This window comes from Bos mutus, chromosome 11, assembly GCF_027580195.1.
Source record: "Bos mutus isolate GX-2022 chromosome 11, NWIPB_WYAK_1.1, whole genome shotgun sequence".
Lineage (NCBI taxonomy): Eukaryota > Metazoa > Chordata > Mammalia > Artiodactyla > Bovidae > Bos > Bos mutus.
In genome coordinates this window covers 68,394,554-68,416,697 of record NC_091627.1, presented here as the reverse complement: position 1 = coordinate 68,416,697, position 22,144 = coordinate 68,394,554, and the positions used below count along the sequence as shown (strand labels likewise).

The following is a 22,144-nucleotide window of genomic DNA, read 5'->3' as shown; positions in this document are numbered from 1 at the left end:
TCAGTTGTTCACTTGAGGCACAAAGAAGCTTCCTCTGATACCATGATATGGAGATGGTTATAACCTTTCTCTTATCTGTGTTCCCATGACATCTCCTCTCCCTTTCACAGAATTGGAGATTTAAAAACATGCATTTAATGTATGTAAACTGTACCTCAGTAAATTAATTTTAAAAAGAGCATAGGAACAGGTCAGAACAACAGCTGGAAGGCTGCCTATTGGGTTTCTGTGGCATGCTGCAGATACAGTAAAGAGCCTTAGTTCATTCCTCTAGTATCTCTTTAAAATTGGAGTGGTTCAGACACAAAGGCAGATAAACATATATGACCATTTAGAAGATGGTTTATTTTGCATCTTAACAGTAGTATTAACCATTTGCTTACTAGGTTCTAGTTACTATGTTGGGTACTCTACAAACCTTGACTCTAATCTTCATAATGGCCCTATAAAGTAGCCAAATCAATTTACTAATTGATAAATTATTAAATTTCTTTTTTTTACTAATTTTGCTGAAAGTTACTAACTTTCAGCAGAAAAATTTCAGATATAGACCAACTGAACTTCAAATAGCAAACCAACACTCTACTCAGGGCCCTTTTTGAGATGCTCAAATATAATGTAGGGGTCATTCATTATTCACAGCCTCCCCAAACCTTTAGAATCTTCTCTATATTTTGATAGTTCCCCACCTTCACCTTTAAAAGGGAGGGTGACTTAGTGGGCACACATCTTTTTACTATTCCTCCTGGTCCCTTGCCCCTGCCTCTTTTTTCCCCTCCTGCCTGTAAGTAAGATAAGTTGGCCAGAGTTCTGTTAGCTAGAGTTCTGGAATCCCATGGTCAGAGAAGCCTGGCAGGCTGCAGTCCATGGGGTTCCAAGAGCTGTACACGACAGCGACTACACCACCACTGGTAGCCACAACATAGCCATGAAGACTGGTAGCCAGTACACAGCCGTGAAGATGTGGGCAACACCCTAAGCATAGCAGAGTAGAAAGCTATAATTCCTAAGACATTAGGGGAGCTGCTGTAACTGTCCTGGACTCATTATCTCTGAATTTTTGTTACTTGAGAAAAAATAAGTTCCCATCTTGTTTAAGCCTTGTTATTTAGTTTAACCACACAATTCCTAACTAACATGTAGATAACACACAATTCCTCTTTCATGTATTTTGTCTATCATCTAGTTCTAAGTCATTATGAACATTCCAAAAGAAGCAGCTGGAAATGAGGTATTTCACATGTTAACTGAACAAAAAAGGCACTAAAAGCTTAATAAGTTTACATTTCATCAAAATGTTCCTAAATCAGAAGATTCTGTGTCAAAAAGTTCCAGACAACAAATATCAGGTAGCAGGATAAACTAAGAGACCTTATTTGTCCAAGGTTGCATGGTTAACTATGGCAGATGCTGGGTTTCAAACCCAAGTCATTCTGTTAAAGGCTATTCCCCTTCAACAGAACCAGCCTCTGATTTTCGTTCATGTTGATTATGGCATTTTAGTTGGAAGGAGTAAAGGTGACCCATGGTCCAGTGCATATTTTTATCACTAGTTTCCTATGAGGAAATATGATACCTCTTTCTCAGAGGACAACAGGCTTAGAATGACTGCATTAGCTAAATTAACATATTTAAACTAATAAAACAATTAATTTACTACCGTATTTAAAACTTCAGATTTTAGAATAGCTTATCAGTCTAAAAATAATTACTAAAATTATCTTAATAAAGATTTTTGTATTTCAATTAGTTATATAACATTCTATAATTCTAGGTATTATTTGACATGAAGAAAGAGGACTACCAAAATAGGGCAGCAATAAAACAGAACAAAAATTTTTATGGCTAGTTAACAAAACACACATACATTTTTAGAAGCCAAAACCTGTACATAAAATCCAGAACAAATCTACCACATAAACTACTTACCAATCTGACTTTTAGGTGCTCCAGTAACCACTAAATTTAAAGTACTGTTAGCCATTTCTTTTCGTGTTGGGTTAACTACACATTCTCCATCAATCATTCCTATTCGTACTGCCCCTAAAATATATTAAAATATTGGCAATTGTTGAATAAAAACTCAGTTTTCAAGACATTCCAGTAATGGCTTCAATCCCTATCTTCAACTGTGACCACATTGATAAAATTGATATTTCTATTGTGGTATATAAGGACCATTGACTATAATACCTCACCCTATCTTCTGGCCTCACTGGGTGACTCAAGTTCAGCATTCATCTCTGATTATGCTCGTGGTCTTTTCCTAGTCTTGACTGTATTTTCTCTTAAGACAAGTGCTTACCCTCTGATCCTGCTAAGGTACAGCATAAATGTCAGTGACTCTTGAGAAACCCTCTCTGACACCTAACTACACAAATATAAACCTGCCCTTCTCTATCATTTTCTTAACACTCTGACTATACTTTTATAGTATTGTTTATAAAAAATTGTTTCGCTCATGCTGAAACCAAGAACTGTCTCATTCATCTCTGTACTGCTGATACCTAGTCTGCCTTAGTTCTTTCATTGCTAAGTCCAATATTGGGCATTTAGGACACTCAATAATTATTTATCTAAGAAATCATTTGTAAATTGCATGAATACAACTTACATGAGCTGTAAGTTATAAACAAGTTTATATTTCAATATTATCTTGAAGGAGTGTGTACCCTGACAATTTCTCAGTCCAAAAATAGAGAAATTCTTCAAACAGAAGAGGCAACTAAGAAGTCATAGTATCTGAGAACATAAAATAATCTCTAACACATAACATATTGCTATAAGAAACAAAACCCAAAGCAAAGATAAAAGTGTCTTAAAAGAGCTGAAAGGACTCTTCTTAGAATGTCATCTAATCAGACTCCCCAAGAAACAGTAAATCAAAGCTAATAAATCTATGTCCTTGCTATAGTATGCTCACTCCTATTTTTTGAAAAAAAAAATGTTTCTTCAGTGATCTTAGGCAAAAAGCTGAGAAGTCATAGAAAAAATGTTTTTTATCTTCAAATCCTAACTTACCAATAGGTCCATTCCAAGGAATATCTGATAATGAGAGGGCTACAGAAGCTTTAAAAAAGAAAGAAAATAAAAGCTGAAATAAAAATATTTCATTGCTTAAAAAAGAAAATTAACAGTAATAATTTTAATCTTTATTTTTATACTTACCACCATTAATCGCTAGGACATCAGGTTCATTAACACCATCTACTGCTAACAGATTACAAAGGATCTAGTGCAAGGGAAAAAATGCAAAGCACTTAAAAATCTACTTTATTTGGGAGGATTATCATTTGGAATAACATTTTGGCCTAAAATATAGGAAAACTATATGATATGGTTCAAAGCAAGAGCTTTGTAGTCAAACCCCTATCATTTAACTACATGCTTGACCACAGAAAAATTTACGTAAGCCTCAAAAGTTTCCTCATCTTTAAAAGGGAAAAATAATGGTATCTTCCTAAAAAGTTCTTAGAAAAATTATAGGAAATACCGTGTATAAATTATTTATAGTACTGAGCAGTAAATGTTAGTTAGCTATGTTAGTAAATGTTACATAAAAATATTGTCATCTTCTGTTTGTTAAGCATAGACAAATTACATTGTAATAATATGCTTATGTCATATACTTAGGAAAATAACTTCTCAAGGCAATGACATTCTGACAGAGGAATATTTGCAAGGCATATTTATTTTTTTCACACATAAAATAGTTAATTAAAGTATACAAATGGGTCACTATTACAAAAGAAGGTAATATTCAGAAAGTAACAAAATATAACAAAGTAGAGGTTTAGAGAACCCAATGATAAAAAATAGGTAATAAAGACTACGTTGACAGTCCTATGTCTGTTACTAATATGACCTTCGAGGCCCAGTCTGAACTGTCCCCACCCACCTCAATTATTCTAACCTTTTTTCAAATTTACCAATTTCTTTCCTGCCCAAGGATTTTGTGCTTCCTGTTCCATCTTCCTCCACTCCTACATTGGTTAATTCCTACTCATAATTCAGGTATCAGCTCATACTGATACCAAATAAATGTTAGGTTTTAAAAATTAATGTAAACTGCAGCAGCATCACCAAAAATTCTTATTTTACACTGTTATACGGTTTGGCCTAGGAAGTATTAAATAGAGATTACATCTTTTTTTTTTCTTTACTGACCTGGAAACAAATAAACCTAAAACAGAACATACCTGTGTATCGTAAAAGTAGCCAGCTGGAAAGAGAGGTCTAATTGAACGATCTGTCAAAAGAAAAAAAAAAGAGGTTAAATCGTTACTAGCAGAAATTGCTTCGTAATTCAACACTTTTCCCTCATTAAAGACCAAGCTAAAAAGTAATGTAACTAGCCATTTAATAAAACAAAACAATAACAGCAAAAACAAAAACCCTTGGACTAATTTACTCACAGGGACACAGATAAATATTAATAGACACCAGGTCCTAAAGATGAAAAACCAGCAGGACTGGAGCACCCAAGTGTAAAATTGGGGAGCAACTTTTCATTCTGGTTCCACAGACATCAGAATTCACTGCTTAATTGTTATTTATTTATTTAAGCAGAGGACAGAAGCTTAAGACCAACAGCACACCAAAATAAAACCCTTCCTTGGAATCCTGTGTCTGACAAGTGTGTATAAATATAAAGTAGAAATTTTGGTTAGAAGAACTATAAACTACAAATGATCCCATGATATTTAAGGATATCAAAGATTTGAAAAATCATAAACATATTTCAGTAGTTGATGAATATAACGCTTTCAGGAATTACTATGCTGAACATACAAATGAAAAATACTTAGGTTCAACAGAGTAGAGGTGTGGGCCACAGAATTTATATGATTAATAAAGATTCATTCATTTGGTCAACAAATATTTGTTGGATGCCTGTTTTGTTCCAGGGAGTATGCTAGGTATAGGGGATTCAGTATTAAACAAAAAGTTTTTTCTCATGAAGCCCACATTTGAATCAGGGGATACAAAACGTAAATAATCTTAGGTTGTGTTAATGTAATGAAGAAAATTTAAGAGATATTATGGAACACAGATGGAAGAGAAGAGATACTAACACAGGTGTGTATATCAGAGATCTTAGTATCTTACCTATTACTCGACTTGTAAGAATTTCTTTATCAGAAGATCCAATCTCTCTTCTGAGATAGTTTGTGGGAATCCTACCTGCTGCAGCAGCCTTCTGTCTATAGTCAACCTGAAGGAGTGAAGAAAAAAAAAATGCTGTTCATTTGACTGACTTTCGTAGTAGCAAATTTTCCTCAAGAAATTACTATGGAGATACAATTGTCCTGAGGTTGCCAACAATATACTCCAGACTAAGAGTGAATATCTTGCTTACTTTTAGTGTTTTGTATCTCTTAGAGAAAGAGATGACAGAAATATTCAGTAAACTGATTTTTTAAAAAGCCTTCCACTACCCAGTTAGATGACTGTGTAGACTCAATACTTCCCACAGTAGCTTATCCTGGTCAAGTTTAACACTGCCTTTTTTTTGTATCAACTCTTTAACTGCATTTCCCTTATCATAATAAAAGAAGCCATAAAATACTATTTTCACCAAAAATATACTGGTAGACTCATACAAAGGGAAATCTACGAAAGCAATGAATTCACTGCTTACTAAACATCAAAGTACTTGTGCACTTCCACTGTTTCTGTCAACTTGATAAACCTGGATCTTTAAAAAAGTATGATGACCACTGATATAAGAACTGGTTATGAAGCTCAGTTTAAATTCTTTTAATGACTCAATATCAAACAATTAAGGAAAATCCTTTATTGTGCAAAGTTTACAATTTGTACTCACTAGACCTTGGACAAAAATATTACAAATTCTATATTTATTCTATATTACAGTTCAGAAAAATCAGCAAATACTTACCACCAAAGGCATGAATTGGGAAGGTGAAGGTTTTGTTTTACTGACTGCTGTGACCATCACTGCAGTGTCACCTGACTTAAACATAAACAACAACACTGGTAAATTCCTTTAAAATTAGATATTAACATATAAGCAGTTATTCATGTAAGACTGAATCCTCCCTCAGTTAAACCCAAGGAAAGAGAATTATTATTCTGTGACACTGTGACTATGAAAATAATTATTCACAAGCAGTCCAATCTTAATCCCTTCTGCATAATCATGATCTATATTAGAATAGTCACTAAGTTTTTCAAAAGTAACAGAACTAAAAGGGAAAAGGCTCACTGATAGCTTAGTCACATCCAATCATATTTTCTACTTTTTATTAGGAAATTTAGGCTATAAATAAAGAAAAAATTATTACTATTGAAGAAACCAGTAAAATTACTTTCTCTAGAAAAGCATTACAGAATTTATTAACAGAATAAATTAGAACCCCAAGTTTGGAAGAGACCTTAAAGGTCATTTAGTATATCTAGTCCTCCGACTCCCCAGTTGTCTGGAATGATTCTGACACTACAAATGGTCTGAATTAATTTCCAGTACCAGAATTCTAAGAAGTTACATGATGTTATAAAGATATTCAGTACCAGTCTCCATAATCATTTTTAGGATGAAAATTTAACAATTTGGACTTTTTACCTGTACTACAGCAGAGCCATCTGCAAATCTGGCCAGTTTTCCAGAGGATATTTCTAACTTTCTGTTCAAAATAAAAATCCAATACAAAAGGACTTAGGTCATTAGTACAATTCCTAACTTAGAATAAATCAATCAAAGATTCTAAAGAACTAAAGGTCCCATAGGCCTCCAACTACCAACGAACAAACAAATAAACAAAAAAGGGACAGAGCTCACTATAATTACCAAAGATTCAAGGGGAGGTTAAGATCTCCTTTATAAAAAATACAGAAACCAAGGCACAGGAGTAATTTGAATGACAGAGTATTTCTGAAGGGAAGAAGCTCCTTTCTTAAGGTTAATTTCCCATTTATCACATCTTTTGTCTCCTGTCTTACCATTCTTGCCTTGTTGATGAAAGTAGCCTTTTAACACACAAACTTTATCATTTCTCTCCTTAATTCCTTTAAAATATAAGCTCCAAAATTGCCAACAGAAACTTTCATGTTCTACAACAGTGCCAAGATAAGTCAGTCTTTTCAACCAATGGTGCTGGGACAACTGGATATCCATATGCAAAAAAGGTGATAGAAGTTGGACCCTTTCCTCATATTATAAATAAAAATTAACTCAAAATGGATTATTGACATAAATGTGAAAATTAAAACTATAGTACTCTAAGAAAAAACACAGGAGTAAATCTTCATAAACCTGGGTTAGACAACATCTTCCTACAGATGACATCAAAAGCACAAATAAAAAAGAAAAAAAGATAAATCTCACTTTATCAAAATTAAAAACTTTCATGCTACAAAGGACATCATCAACAAAGTAAAAGAAAATCTACAGAGTAGCACAAAGTATTTGGAAATCATATACCTGATAAGGGACTTGTATCTAGATTATGTAAAGAACGCTTACAACTCAAAAAGAAACCCAATTTTATAAACTGGTAAAGGATTTCAATGTTTCTTCAAGGAAGATCAACAGTACTGCATGAAAATATGCGCAACATCATTAGCCGCTAAGGAAATGCAAATCAAAACCACAATGAGATACTATTCACATCTACTAGGATGGTTATGATGGGTATGTGTTGATGGAGTGTGGAGAAATTGGCAGTCTCATACACTGCTGACTGAAATGTAAAATGGTACACCTGCTTTGGGAAGTAATCTGGCAATTCCTCAAAAGGTAAAACACAGAAGTACCCCAGATGTTCTCAAACACAGGCTTGGATTAATAGTCAAATACCAAATCCTCCCACTTTCTTTGTTCTTTCTGTTGATCTACACAATGTCTCCTTTAGGGGTCCCAGACCACCTACCTGGGGAAGGCAATGGCACCCCACTCCAGCACTCTTGCCTGGAAAATCCCATGGATGGAGGAGCCTGGTGGGCTGCAGTCCATGGGGTCGCTAAGAGTCAGACACAACTGAGCGATTTCACTTTAACTTTTCATCTTCATGCATTGGAGAAGGAAATGGCAACCCACTCCAGTGTTCTTGCCTGGAGAATCCCAGGGATGGGGAAGCCTGGTGGGCTGCCATCTATGGGTCGCACAGAGTCGGACATGACTGAAGCGACTTAGCAGCAGCAGCAGCAGCAGCAGCAGACCACCTACCAGATAGTTCTGCCTTGGTGACTGACCTAAACTTTTTTCCCCCTAGATGGTTACTTTCCATTATGTCTCATGATCTCAGCTGGTGTCTAACTGACACATGTAATTTCTTCCTGTATTTCATGGTGATTTTACCTCTTATCAATTTACTTGCCAATATTTTAATGTATAAAATACCTCCAAATATATATAAAAGATTGTTAACATATCAGTGGCTTCTGGAATTGGAACTGGGTGGCTATGGGACTATATGAGAAGATTTTTGAGCTTTTTAAATATTGAATGATATGACTGAATACCTAATCAAAATATACTTTTGAAAAAATAATAAAAAGGGTAAAATGAGAAAGGAGGTACTACTGGTGGGCAAGAGTAGGAGGAGATTGCTTAGGAAGAGAGAAGGGAAAAGAGGAGCTAACTGCCACAGGAAGTAGAACTCCAGGGAGAGAGAGATGCAAGTATTTTTGGAAACACTTGCAAAATGGTATGGAATGTAACCACCTTCCTCTTAGAAAAATTCAGTGGTTGAAAACTCACGCTACCCCACCCCCACTCCCGCAAAAACAAAACAAACACCCACCTTTATGATTGGGCCTTGCCTTTGCTGCCAAACTCATATTTCACTTTTCACTCCATCCACACGGAGTTATTTGTAGCTAGTCAGCACACTCTCTCACTTCTCTGCAATTGCACTTGCCATCTTCTCTGCTACTTTCTCCCTGCTAATTCCTTTTTGCGTTTCAGGATTCACCTTCAACAGCAAGCTTTACAGTGGGATAAACACCCCTTTGTGCTCCTTCAGCATGCTCTTCATACTTTTCCCACAAACTGATTTTCTCAGCACTGAATCTGTGTTCTTCCTCATCAGACTATCTCTAGTTGCCTTGGAACTCAATATAGTAAATGCTCAATAACTTGCTGAAATGAAAATTACTACAAAGTTTATTGTGAGTAGTAAAGACATTTACCACAATAGTATACACCCTTCTAGGACATTGTAAAGAATACATATAACAAGTATCAAGTTGGTGGTACAAAGCAGTCACCCAAAAAAGTTTGTTGCAAACTTATGACAAAGAAAATAATTGACCCAGCAGGTATGAGATTTATGAATTTCACTGCTACAACACATGACACAGGTTTAAAAATAGGTTACAAAAAAAAAATCCCAGTTGACTAATAAATGAGATTCAAAGTAGACTATGAAAAATTTGGAGGGCAAACCTAACCTTGTTGTTTTGAGTCCCTGCTGCCGCTGCCAAGTCGCTTCAGTCGTGTCCGATTCTGTGCAACCCCATAGACGGCAGCCCCCTGGCTCCCCCATCCCTGGGATTCTCCAGGTAAGAACATTAGAGTGGGTTGCCATTTCCTTCTCCAATGCATGAAAGTGAAAAGTGAAAGTGAAGTCGCTCAGTCGTGTCCGACTCTTAGCAACCCCATGGACTGCAGCCCACCAGGCTCCTCCGTCCATGGGATTTTCCAGGCAAGAGTACTGGAGTGGGGTGCCATTACCTTCTCCGGTTTTGAGTCCCTAGTGCCTAACAAACAGTAGATGTCTGTGTAATGAAATGTTCTGGGGCATTTCTTCAGAGAAGAATAAATTTTAGTCCTTGAAGAACGGAAGAGATATCTTTTCCCTCAAAAATCAGAATCAAAGAATGCAAGAGGTGGAAAGAAAGACCTTAGAGATCATCTAGTCTAGCAGTCAACAAACCACAGCTCTTTTCTTTTTATAGTCTTTAACCTAACAACTTTTTTTTTTTTACATTTTTAGAGGGTATGTAAACGCATATGATTACATGACCTACACACAGTAGGCAAAACCGAAACACCCAGCTTTATGATTTGGTCTAAAATATTTACTATCTGACCCATTACAGAAAAAGTTTGCTGACTCTTGATCTAATAAAAGTCTCCTCATTCAGGGGAGTGGAAGGAGCGGTGACATAACTTGTTCAAAGATCATTAAGTCAGGGAGGAATTGTTGGATTCAAAGCCAGATTTTCTGACTTTTGTATGAACTAGAGTCAACGTTTTTTAAAAAATACATGTGAAAACTATATATAAAGTATTAGAAGTTTCATTTTTTAAAATGAATCCCATACTACTTTTATAAAAGTCATTTTAGAAATGAATTCTGGCAAACAAACCCCAAGAGAGTATCAATTTGAAACACAAGTTTAAAATCCACCTAGTCTCATAGGAGTAGCTTTGACTGACCCTGAGAAAGTTACCTAAGCTTCTCTGAGCCCCTGTTGCTTTAACTGTAAAATGAGAGTAATAGTACATTTACTATAGGCTTCCCAAGTGGCTTAGACGGTAAAGAATTTGCCTGCAATTCAGGAGACCTGGGTTCCATGCCTGGGTTAGGAAGATTCCCTGCAGAAGGGAATGGCAACCCACTCCAGTAATCTTGCCTGGAGAGTTCCATGGACAGAGGAGCCTGGCTGGGTTCACAAAGAGTCGAACAGGAACTAAGTGACTAACACTTTCACAGGCTTTAACAGAGTATCATATAACCAGCGTCAACAAACTGATTTTGTCCTTCCCTTCCTACCCAGAGTCATATGGACCAAGCTTCTTAGGCAGTAAACTGGATTGAAGGACGTAAGCATCAATTGTTAACGCGTTATCTTTTTCATTTCATAGCCGAGGAATCACCAAAAGTAAAAAGAATGGAAATCAGGTGGGCAAACTCAAGTTGGGGAAAAGAAGCTCGGAACAGGGAGGGAGGGAGGAAGAAACAGCAAAGGGCACGGTACTGAGACAGCAAGAGATGTAGGGGGATAGGGGCGGGGGTACCAAGAAACAGGTTCCAAACACGGAAAAGGAAATTTGTAACTTAGGTTTAGGGTAAAGAGACTTGGGTTGCCGGATTCGTACTCTAGGAGGTGAATGTATATGGACCCGCCTTGTGAAAGGGCAGAGAACACACACAGTTCCTTACCTGCTGCCTAAGTCCACGGCCACAGATCGCGGCCCGGTGCCACCCCATAGTGCTCGCACCTGTAACTGGGTGAGTGTCCTATCCCGCCCTGGCAGACGGAGGCGACCATCACCCAGAGGCCGCAGCCGGAGACACGAGCAGCAATGCCTGCAGGCCGCCATGACACCTGGCACGCGATCATCCCGGGCCGCGCCCTGATTGGCTTACTCGGCAGATAGTGGGGTGGAGCCTGACGCAGTTTCGTTTCCGCGGTACCGAGGGGAACGCCGGGGAAACGGATAGCTGGCCGCTTTCTACGAAGCGTAGAGGGGGTCAAAACTATCTGAACGCAATTGCGACAACTCGTCCTTTATTAGCCAATCAACAACAATTAGAAAAATAATGTGAGTTTTTTGGTTTGTTTTTCATTTTTTCTATCGTAGTTTAAAAGAGAATCTAAAATAGCACAAGTATTTAAAAGAGTATTGCAGTAATAGAAGTAATCAGAAAACACATCGTTGTTATCTGGCTTCTGCCAGCTGAGAATTAGGAGAGTTTGCATAGTGGGCCATGGAAAGAGACCTTTTTGTCTTCCATCCTCCCCCCCGGCTTTTATTTTATAAATTTCAAGCAACAAATATACTACTACTTTACCAAGGGAGTACCAAGTACCACCATTGGAGCCCAATTTATTTCTAGTAAGTTAATTTCACCTCTGGTTGACCTATGTTACCATTTTATTTATCATTATGCTCATTTGGGTTCAATTCCATTTTAATATTTAGCAGTTAATTTCTCTGCCTATTTTTGTCAAGTGTTAATACTTTCTAAACCAACTTGCCACTATTTTTTAAAAGTTTTGGAAAATGAAAAAAAATTTTTGGAATTTGATTTGATAAATTTCTAGGGGGTGGATAAATTTCTCCCACCCCTCTTAATCCAGTCTGTTGGAGAAATCTTTATATAGCTCCTGGAATGAATCAAATGATTATTGTTCTGAGGATCATATTTCTCTTTTAAGGTCATAACCCTGTTCCCCAAAGAAATCCAAATAACAAATTGCTCTCAAGAGCAATTCTAATCACTGATTTGGAATTTCCATGTCAATAGAAGGGATTACAGATAACTCTGTTTACAGGTATTTAATGTTAAAGTAGTTTTTGCCTTTTTTCTACCTTTTTCTTTACCTTGTGTTGCCAGTGTTTTCAAGACCAATCCACTGAAACCTGTCATAAAGACAAATCTATCAGAATCTACCTGCCACAATTCAACATGATTTTAGTTTTATAAATTAAGAATATTAAATCACCTTTTGGTAAAGGACCTAAATACTGTATAATCCTTTTCATTTAGGCCTAATAGTTTAGAGCATAGAATTGAAGTTGTTACCAATCCTCAAAGAGTCGGTGACCCCTCAATTGGTCCTTTGCCTGGAGTTGCAAATGCCACTCAAATGAAGCCAAGTTTGGTATAGTACAGCAGAAGTTTTATTTATAGATCAAGGAATGGAGAAAGGAGAACTCATACTTTAAAAACACCTTCTCCCCAAAGGGAGGAGGAATAAAGGAATTTTAAGGGGTAGAAGGCAGAGAAGTCATCAGGGCTCTAGGAAAGGAGTGGAGATTGCCAGCGGCTGGGGTATATGTAGTCTTTCACACTTCTTTGCAGAAGGCAGGAAGTATGCCTAGTATGCCTCAGTCAGTCAGTCAGTCAGTTCAGTCGCTCAGTCGTGTCCGACTCTTTGCGACCCCATGAATTGCAGCATGCCAGGTCTCCTTGTCCATCACCAACTCCCGGAGTTCACCCAGACTCATGTCCATCGAGATGGTGATGCCATCCAGCCATCTCATCCTCTGTCGTCCTCTTCTCCTCCTGCCCCCAATCCCTCCCAGCATCAGAGTCTTTTCCAATGAGTCAACTCTTTGCATAAGGTGGCCAAAGTACTGGAGTTTCAGCTTCAGCATCATTCCTTCCAAAGAACACCTAGGGCTGATCTCCTTCAGAAGGGACTGGTTGGATCTCCTTGCAGTCCAAGGGACTCTCAAGAGTCTTCTCCAACACCACAGTTCAAAAGCATCAATTCTTCGGTGCTCAGCTTTCTTCACAGTCTATCTATAGAAATGGATAATAATACAAATCTCACAGGACTTTTTTTTTTTTTAATTTAAGATTAAATGTGACAGAGGGTGTAAGGTGTTTACGTACCTGGCACATTGTCAGTTCAGTTCAATTCAGTCTCTCAGTTGTGTCTGACTCTTTGCGACCCCTTGGACTGCAGCACACCAGGCTGTCTTGTCCATCACCAACTCCAGGAGCTTGCTGAAACTCATGTCCATCGAGTTGGTGATGCTATCCAATCATCTCATTCTCTGTTGTCCCCTTCTCCTCCTGCCTTCAGTCATTCCCAGCATCAGGGTTGTTTCCAAAGAGTAAGTTCTTCACATCAGGTGGCCAAAGTATTGGAGTTCAGCTTTAGCATCAGTCCTTCCAATGAATATTCAGGACTGATCTCCTTTAGGATTGTCTGGTTTGGTCTCCTTGCAGCCCAAGGGACTCTCAAGAGTCTTCTCCCCAACACCACAGTTCAAAAGCATCAGTTCTTTGGCACTCAGCCTTCTTTATAGTCCAACTCTCACATCCATACATGACTACTGGAAAAACCATAGCTTTGACCGGATGGACCTTTGTTGGCAAAGTAATGTCTCTGCTTTTTAATATGCTGTCTAGGTTGATAATAACTTCTCTTCCAAGAAGCAAGCGTCTTTTAATTTCATGGCTGCAGTCACCATCTGGAGTGATTTTGGAGCCCAAGAATATAAAGTCTCTGACTGTTTTCATTGTCTTCCCATCTGTTTGTTATGAAGTGATGGGACCAGATGCCATGATCTTTGTTTTTTGAATGTTGAGTTTTAAGCCAACTTTTTCATTCTCACCTTTCACCCTCATCAAGAGGCTCTTTATTCCTATTCACTTTCTGCCGTAAGGGTGGTGTCATCTGCACATCTGAGGTGATTGATATTTCTCCCGGCAATCTTGATTCCAGCTTATGCTTCATCCAGACGGGCATTTTGCATGGTGTACTCTGCATACAGCAACTCAATAAATGGTAGATTCATCTTTGATTCAGTCTTCTCTTAATTTTCCCTCTAGTTTTCTCTGTTTGAAATACTGAACGACCTTCTTTTCTTCAGAAAAGAAAAAAAATTTCTTTACAGTCATAAAGAAACCATGGGTCGGTTAGTTTTCATCCAGTTGGAAATGCTAGAAAGCAGAAATCGCACATTGAACTCCCACCAATTTCCTCCCACCAATCCAAAATAATTGAAATGGTAGTAATTGGATCATAAACTGAAAGGCAAATGTGGATGCTGAGGTATCGTGGCAGAGCTTTATTATGAAGTAGTCATCCAGACTGAGCGACTTTACTTTCACTTTTCACTTTCATTCATTGGAGAAGGAAATGGCAACCCACTCCAGTGTTCTTGCCCAGAGAATCCCAGGGACGGGGGAGCCTGGTAGGCTGCCGTCTATGGGGTTGCACAGAGTGGGACACGACTGAAGTGACTTAGCAGCAGCAGCAGGAGCAGCAGTCATCCAGATGATCCAGACTATGTTCATATTAAGCATTTTAAGATTGACTTAGAAACATATGAGGTTTACATTCTTGTGGTTGCAGCTACCAAAGCTGTCATCCATGAGGTTCAATCTGAAATGTCACATTCTAGAAGTACAGTTCTGCCAAGTCTAGTTCAACAGCCAAAATATAATTTAAAATCAACTTCTTTACCTTGAAGCACATTAAAGGTGATCCAATTTAAATCCACCAGCAATGTTTCTCAATGTTTCTCTTTTCCTTCAAACTCCAGTGAACCTGCATCAAAACAATTAAGACCACTGCACCCTCGGAGTAGCAATTTCATTTAAGTAAAACACCATTGCATTAAATGATTGCTAATTAAAATTTAATTTGGTTTGTAGCTTGGTTTAAACCATATATATATGTACATATATACAAATTTGTTGTTGTTTAGTTTCTAAGTTGTGTCCTACTCTTTGCCACCCCATGGACTGTGGCCTGCCAGGCTCCTCTGTTCATAGGATTTCCCAGGTAAGAATACTGGAGTGGATTGCCATTTCCTTTTCCAGTGGGTTTGCATGGCAACCCACTCTAGTATTCTTGCTAGAGAATCCCATGGACAAAGGACCCTGGGGGACTGCAGTCCATGGGGTTGCAAAAAGTCAGACACAACTTAAGCAACATAGCATGCAATGCTAAGAAAGAAATAAACTAGGTACGAAGGTAGAAAATAGTGAGGTGAAGGCATAACTTGCATCAAATAAGGTGGCCAGGAAAGGACTTCCTGAAGAAGAGACATTTAAGCCAGCCTGAACGATAAGAAGGAGACAATTTCTGAGACATAGGGCCACGTGGGAGAAGCTACTTGCAAGGGGATGATTACCCCAAAGTCGTAAAAGAGTTTGACTTCTATGAAGACATACAGAAAAGCCAATTTGGCTAGAGCGTGGTAAAGAAGAGTGTGGCAGAGATGAGGAAGGAGAGAAAGGAATGGGAAAGTTTTAAAAGTCATGGTCTAACCTACATTTTAAGATGGTCCCTCTGGCTGCTGAGTTCAAAATGGATTGGAGGTGGATGAGAGAGTAGTATAGAGATCAGGAGTAATATGGTGACAAGGGTGACAAGAAGAAAGGATGGACGGATTTGGAATATATTTTAGTATTGAGATTGGTAGGATTTGTTGATGAATTGGATTCAGAAAGGGGAGAATTACAACTATCAAGAGTCTTAGATGGATTAGGAATGGAGTGTCTGAGACACACAAGATGCTGTCACAACGTGGACCTGACTCAAGGAGAGAACTAGAGAAATATAAATATAAGAGTAATAAGCATACCATCAATGTCACAAGCCACCAATATGCATGATATCTCCTAGAGAGAGGTTAGAAAGAAAAGAGAAGGCCTGGATCTGAGCCCTAAGGTGGGAGAGGCTGCTAAGTCTATGGAGATGGAACCAACCTTGTTGCAGGAGGAATGCTAGGATATATTAGGCTAGATATTTTCCATTTGCATCTGCTCCTTCCACTTTCTACTCTTCTTAGCTCTGCCCTGTACCCCAAGGAGCTGATTCACAGGTTGTAACACTCCACCTCCCTGGCCCTCTGACTTATGGTTGGGTTAGCCAGTGGGAGACACCAGCAGGAGATCAGGGGGCTGGAGGAGAGAGGATTTAAAAACACAGAACCTGAATTTGTCGTGGTGTGGCAATGACTGCTTCCATCTCTGGCCCTGCTTACTTGACTCTGGCTCTCATTCCAATTACACCGTTTCTTCTCCTTGCTACATTGGGCCTTAAGAGTTTCCTACTGCTGCCCATCTTTCAGTACCTCAGCATTCCTCACTGTTAGTTCCAGAATCACTTTCCCCTCTATAAATACCCCTTTAATTAAATTCTCTTCAGAACTCCTATGAGTATCCCCTCTGTTTCCTTCTTCCTTCTGTTCCTTGGAGGGGCTCTCTTCACTATTTGCATATCATCAGTAGAACACTGTTACTTGTAGGTGGGAGATGAGAGGTATGCTGTTCTGATTAATCCTCAGTCTTAGGAAGGATTATCTCCCTGGATCTTGGGTGTGAGAAGCATTCTCAGTGCTGAAGTCTCTCTGCCAGCTGTAATTCTGTAATTCCTAGCATGTATTCTGTCCCTTCCCCAGAGGTAAAGGGTTATGTTCTGTTACTTCTCCCACCTGCAGTGGAGTTTCACAGTGCCTTAGGTGACAGCATTTACCTTTCCGTAATGGGTAAGGTACCTCCCCCTTCCTAGGGGAGGTAGGGGAGAAGGACCCAGTGTGACTTCTGTCCTTCCTGAAGTGACTGCTGTGCTCCTTCCCAGGCCTGTACTAGGAAGGACACTTCTCAGGACTCTTGCTCTGTACTCCATTGTGTCCAACTCTTTGTGATCCCTATGGACCGTAGCACTCCAGGCTCCTCTGTCCCTGGGAGTTTTTAGGCAGGAATACTGAAGTGGGCTGCCATTTCCTCCCCTAGAGGATCTTCCCAATCCAGGGATCAAACCTGTGTCTCCTGCGTTGCAGTCAGATTCTTTACCCCTGAGCCACCAGGGAAGCCCACGCTTAGGCTTATCCAGGCTTTTTTTGTTGAGTGCCCAAGTGAGGTCCCGGAGAAGGCAATGGCAACCCACTCCAGTGTTCTTGCCTGGAGAATCCCAGGGACGGGGGAGCTTGGTGGGCTGCCGTCTGTGGGGTCACACAGAGTCCGACATGACTGAAGCGGCTTAGCAGCAGCAGCAGCAACAATAGCAGCAGCAGCAAGTGAAGTCCGCAGAGAAGAGGCTGTGAGTGGTTGTGAATTCCTCTTGTATCTGCAGCCTCTAGGGGTTCTATAGTCTCTAGGTAGCCTACAATTGCCCTCTAGTAATTATTTAAAAATTAGAGTTGAATTCTCCTTGCCAATGTCTTTTGATGACTGTGCCAGGTAAGCAAGGGTTCATGTCCTGTCTCTCTTTGGAGGCTCTTATCTTTCTTTAGATTTCAGATTATTTGGTTACTCTTTCATTTTAGTGTTCTAATGGGTACTAGGAGAGTTGTGAATTTCCAGATTGTCTGGTGTTATTGTTATTGTTATAAGGATGGGATGCTCTTTCCAAATGTCCACCATTACTGCAGACATCCACAAGCTGGCTATGATGTGGGTTGTACGTGTGGGAACACCTCTGCTGAGACCACCAAACTGCATAGTTTCCTAATGTGGATACTCTCTGGGTGACATTTTGTGACCTTCGCAGCTTCTGCTCCTGGTGTTCTGTTGCACAGCTTCTTACTGCTGAGACCCTCTTGTCTTGGCTTTTAGCCCTCTTGGGTAAAGTACTATTAAAATGGCTTTCTTGGGTTCTCTTGGCCCATAAAGTCTCACATCCTTGCCCCCTAAAGTGGTAGCACTGTCACTTATTTCAGCCACTGACCTCTTTTCTTACCCTCCTTTGCAGGTGGCTCCAGTCAGTCTCTGGCCTCCAAATTCTCTCACTTGGAAAACAGGCACTGGAGTCTGTGTTCTTTCTTCCTTGGCTCCGTTGGGCCTTAGTTGCATCATGCAGGATCTTCATCAAGTCACGTGGGATCTTTCATTGCAGCCTATGGACTCTCTAGTTGTAGTGCATGGCTAAGCAGTTGCAGCACTCGGGCTTAGTTGCTCTGTGGCATATAGGATCTTAGTTTCCTGACCAGAGGTCGAACCTGTGTCCCCTGCATCCCAAGGCAGATTCTTAACCACTGGACCCACCAGGGAGGTCCCTAGAGTCTATATTCTCAAATGTCCCTGTATGACCACTTTGGAGTATTAAGATGGACTCTCAGAATTTGGTTGGATGTCAAGAATGATGTCACACCCGCACCTCACCTCCACCTACATACCAAGTTAAGTATGAAAAAGTGTATTAGTTACCTAATGAGGCTTTGAGAGGAGCAAGACAGACTTCACAAGCTGATATTTAAAAAAAATGTTATTCATTTATGTATTTTGTTTTTGGCTGTGTTGGGTCTTCATTGCTGCATGCCAGCTTTCTCTAGTTGTAGCGAGCAGGGGCTACTCTCTAGTTATGGTACATGGGCTTCTCATTATGGTGGCTTCTCTTGCTACAGAGTACAGGCTCTAGGGCGTGCAGGCTCATTCGTTGTGGTGCACAGGTTTAGTTGCCCCGAGGCACGTGGGACCTTTCTAGACCAGGGATCGAACTCATGTCCTCTGCATTGGCAGGCAGATTCTTAACCACGGGACCACCAGGGAAGTTCTACAAGCTAACTTGACTTTGAAAATGGCTTGAGAGAGCAGGGAAAGGAGACTGGCTTAGAGTTTTCATTGTGGTTATGAGGTGGTGCTGGGGTGAGTGTCCTTACGTGTGGGTGGCCAGAGGCTTGTGTGCTTTGAATTTCCCACAGGTGCGAAAAGAACGAGTGCTCGAACTTTCTTATCAGTGTGCCCAGATGTAAGGCACAAGGAGAAGAGGGATATTGAGGGTTACAAGTTATCATCAATCAAACTAAAAAATGATGGATTCAAATTCTTTATTCCAGTCCTCCAGCTGTAGGTGACATATATTAAGCCTTCCTGAGAACTCTCTTACTGTATTTGCTCCTATTTCATGGCATCACACAGCTATTCTAGAGCTTAATAAATGTTTAGTTGTGGAAGAAAATATTTTTCTTATTCTCGTTCAGTGGTTCTCTTGAGCTCCCATTGCTTAGTTTGATTGAGGTGGGAAGGGCAGGGAAGACTCTGTCTTCCTCCATGGAAAGGGCAGGAAAATGCCATATCATTCCTCGTTACCTCATGTAGCAAATCTTTACCTACATGCATGCATGCATGCATGCTAAGTCACTTAGTCTTGCCCGACTTTGTGTGACCCCATAGACAGCAGCCCACCAGGCTCCTTTGTCTACAGGATTCTCTAGGCAAGAATACTGGAGTGGGTTGCCATTTCCTTCTCCTTTACCTACATGGCTCTTCTTTATTCAAGTTCCAAATTGTTAGTGTCCTCTGTTTTGGCTGGAATGGATGTTGGGAGTTGACAGTTATGGACTGGTTCTGCTGTCTTGTATCTTGTAGAATGTTGGGGTAATTATCACTAATTATTTTTATTTTTGGAGCCTTAACCCAAAGTGTGGTATAGTAGGAAAAGTCCTCATTTAATACCCTGTTTTACACATACTGGGAAGAAATTTTCCTTCACTGAAATAAGGGAGAAGGTAGAGAGAGGAGCGGAGAAGGCAATGGCACCCCACTCCAGTACTCTTGCCTGGAAAATCCTGTGGACGGTGGAGCCTGGTAGGCTGCAGTCCATGGGGTTGCTAAGAGTCGGACACGACTGAGTGACTTCCCTTTCACTTTTCACTTTCATGCATTGGAGAAGGAAATGGCAGCCCACTCCAGTGTTCTTGCCTGGAGAACCCCAGGGATGGGGGAGCCTGGTGGGCTTCCATCTATGGGGTCGCACAGTGTCGGACACGACTGAAGCGACTTAGCAGCAGTAGTAGCAGCAGAGAGAGGAGCAAATGCAGGTGAGTTTGAAGGCTTGCCTAAAGGAGAATTAAGGAAATTTGTTTTACTTCAGTATCTTTAATGAAGTTTGAGATAAAACCAGTAGCTGAGAGTTGAGGGTAGAGGGTTGTGGGGGAGAGAAGACATATGAAGTTTAGGAAGGAAGTTATTTTGGGGGATAGAAAACTGAATCTTCTCAGGAAGTATGATGGGATTGCTAGACACTGGGGTTGCATGGCTGTGTGCCCTTAGAGATTTGTGATCATGTATTTCAAGGGAAACCAATCTATTCATTTGGGTGAATTTTTTTTCTAGCAAAGTCAGATATTTGGAGAATAAGGTTTATTTTGAGCTGAAGGAAATTAAGAACCAACAAATATAATAAAGATTCTCTGCTCTCCCCTTATCTGCCCAGAAATAGGGCATAAATTTCCCTTTGCAAAGGTGGCATAAATTCCCCTCTACCCCTTGTGGTGTAACAGGATGAGGAGAATGGATTTTATCACTGGAAATGGAAGGCTGGAACTGAGATGAATCTGAATAAATGAAACCTTACTAAAATAGCTCTCATTTTCCACTGGTTTCCCTCAATTGATCACTATAGAAGCTTAAACCCCTCTTTCCTTTGTCTAGTTGCTTTTCTGCAATTTATCACACTTTGTTAAAATGGTACAGTCCCTGGGTCTAAATGCTTTGGGTTTTCACTTGTTTCCTTTGAAGCCTCTGTGTTTGTGTAAATATTAGCATGAGTAAAATTTATATACATTTTCTTTTATGAATATATCTTTTGTCAGTTTATAGACCTCACTTAACTTAAGAGGGTAGAGGAAAACTTTAAAAAGCATCTGTTCCTCCTTGTCATGGATTATTAAGAAAGCTGTGACTGGATATCACCACTGTCCCACATTTTCTGCTGTGAGGAAAGCAATAATGGGGATTAGGAAATTTTCCTCCTTTGGAATAGTCACCCAGCCTTTCTGATACATGAGGTAGCAGATATCTCTTTGGTATCTTCCCCAGGAACCAAGTGAACTGAGCAGTTTTAGGGCTTTGAATCAGTTCAGTTCAGTTCAGTTCAGTCGCTCAGTCGTGTCCGACTCTTTGCGACCCCATGAATCGCAGCACGCCAGGCCTCCCTATCCATCACCAACTCCCGGCGTTCACTCAGACTCACGTCCATCGAGTCAGTGATGCCATCCAGCCATCTCATCCTCTGTCGTCCCCTTCTCCTTCTGCCCCCAATCCCTCCCAGCATCAGAGTCTTTTCCAGTGAGTCAACTCTTCGCATGAGGTGGCCAAAGTACTGGACTTTCAGCTTTAGCATCATTCCTTCCAAAGAAATCCCAGGGCTGATCTCCTTCAGAATGGACTGGTTGGATCTCCTTACAGTCCAAGGGACTCTCAAGAGTCTTTTCAAACACCACAGTTCAAAAGCATCAATTCCCACCTTATGGGAATTCCCTACCTTATGGCAGAGGGTAGAGGCTAGTAAGGTAACACAGAGATAATACTTGCTATTTTGGGGAGGAGAATGCGTGTTAAATCTCTTCAGTCGTGCCCAACTCAATCGTGCGATCCTATGGACTGTATCCTGCCAAGCTTCTCTGTCCATGAGATTCTCCAGGCAAGAATAATCAAGTGGGTTGTCATGCCCTCCTAAAGGGAATCTTCCAAACCCAGGGATCAAACTCAAGTCATTGGCAGGCAGGTTCTTTACCACTAGCGCCACATGGGAGGAGAATGCTGCTGCTGCTGCTGGTAAGTCGCTTCAGTCGTGTCCGTCTCTGTGCGACCCCATAGATGGAGGAGAATAAGGGATAGTAAAAATCCCTTTCACTTCTCTTTGTCTTGGTGTACTGAAATTTCCCTCCATCCCAATAAAAGAAGAATCAGAAAGAGGTCTGCCCCAATGAAGGTATCACCCAAATTTTTCCATACCTTAAAACAGCTTAGGTTCTATA

The 22,144-nt window shown here is 40.0% G+C and overlaps 1 protein-coding gene and 1 long non-coding RNA gene across 5 annotated transcripts in view; one reads left to right on the top strand and one right to left on the bottom strand.

The window, feature by feature from the left end:
* PNPT1 (polyribonucleotide nucleotidyltransferase 1) overlaps positions 1-11,320 on the bottom strand; it is a 39,789-nt gene extending 28,469 nt beyond the window's left edge. For 2 of the 3 annotated variants that reach the window (XM_005889462.3, XM_070379547.1), the window contains exons 1-8: positions 11,133-11,320; positions 6,587-6,647; positions 5,903-5,977; positions 5,110-5,215; positions 4,200-4,249; positions 3,169-3,232; positions 3,022-3,069; positions 1,930-2,043 (exon numbers count right to left, since the gene is read on the bottom strand). In XM_005889462.3, coding sequence (XP_005889524.1) covers positions 1,930-2,043; positions 3,022-3,069; positions 3,169-3,232; positions 4,200-4,249; positions 5,110-5,215; positions 5,903-5,977; positions 6,587-6,647; positions 11,133-11,293 — 679 coding nt within the window. In that variant the 5' untranslated portion in view covers positions 11,294-11,320. The remainder of the gene's footprint in view (positions 1-1,929; positions 2,044-3,021; positions 3,070-3,168; positions 3,233-4,199; positions 4,250-5,109; positions 5,216-5,902; positions 5,978-6,586; positions 6,648-11,132) is intronic. The other variant, XM_070379546.1, reaches the window with a different exon arrangement.
* Positions 1-22,144, top strand: part of LOC138989902 (uncharacterized) — a 201,168-nt gene that overhangs the window by 38,168 nt on the left and 140,856 nt on the right. The window lies entirely within an intron of this gene.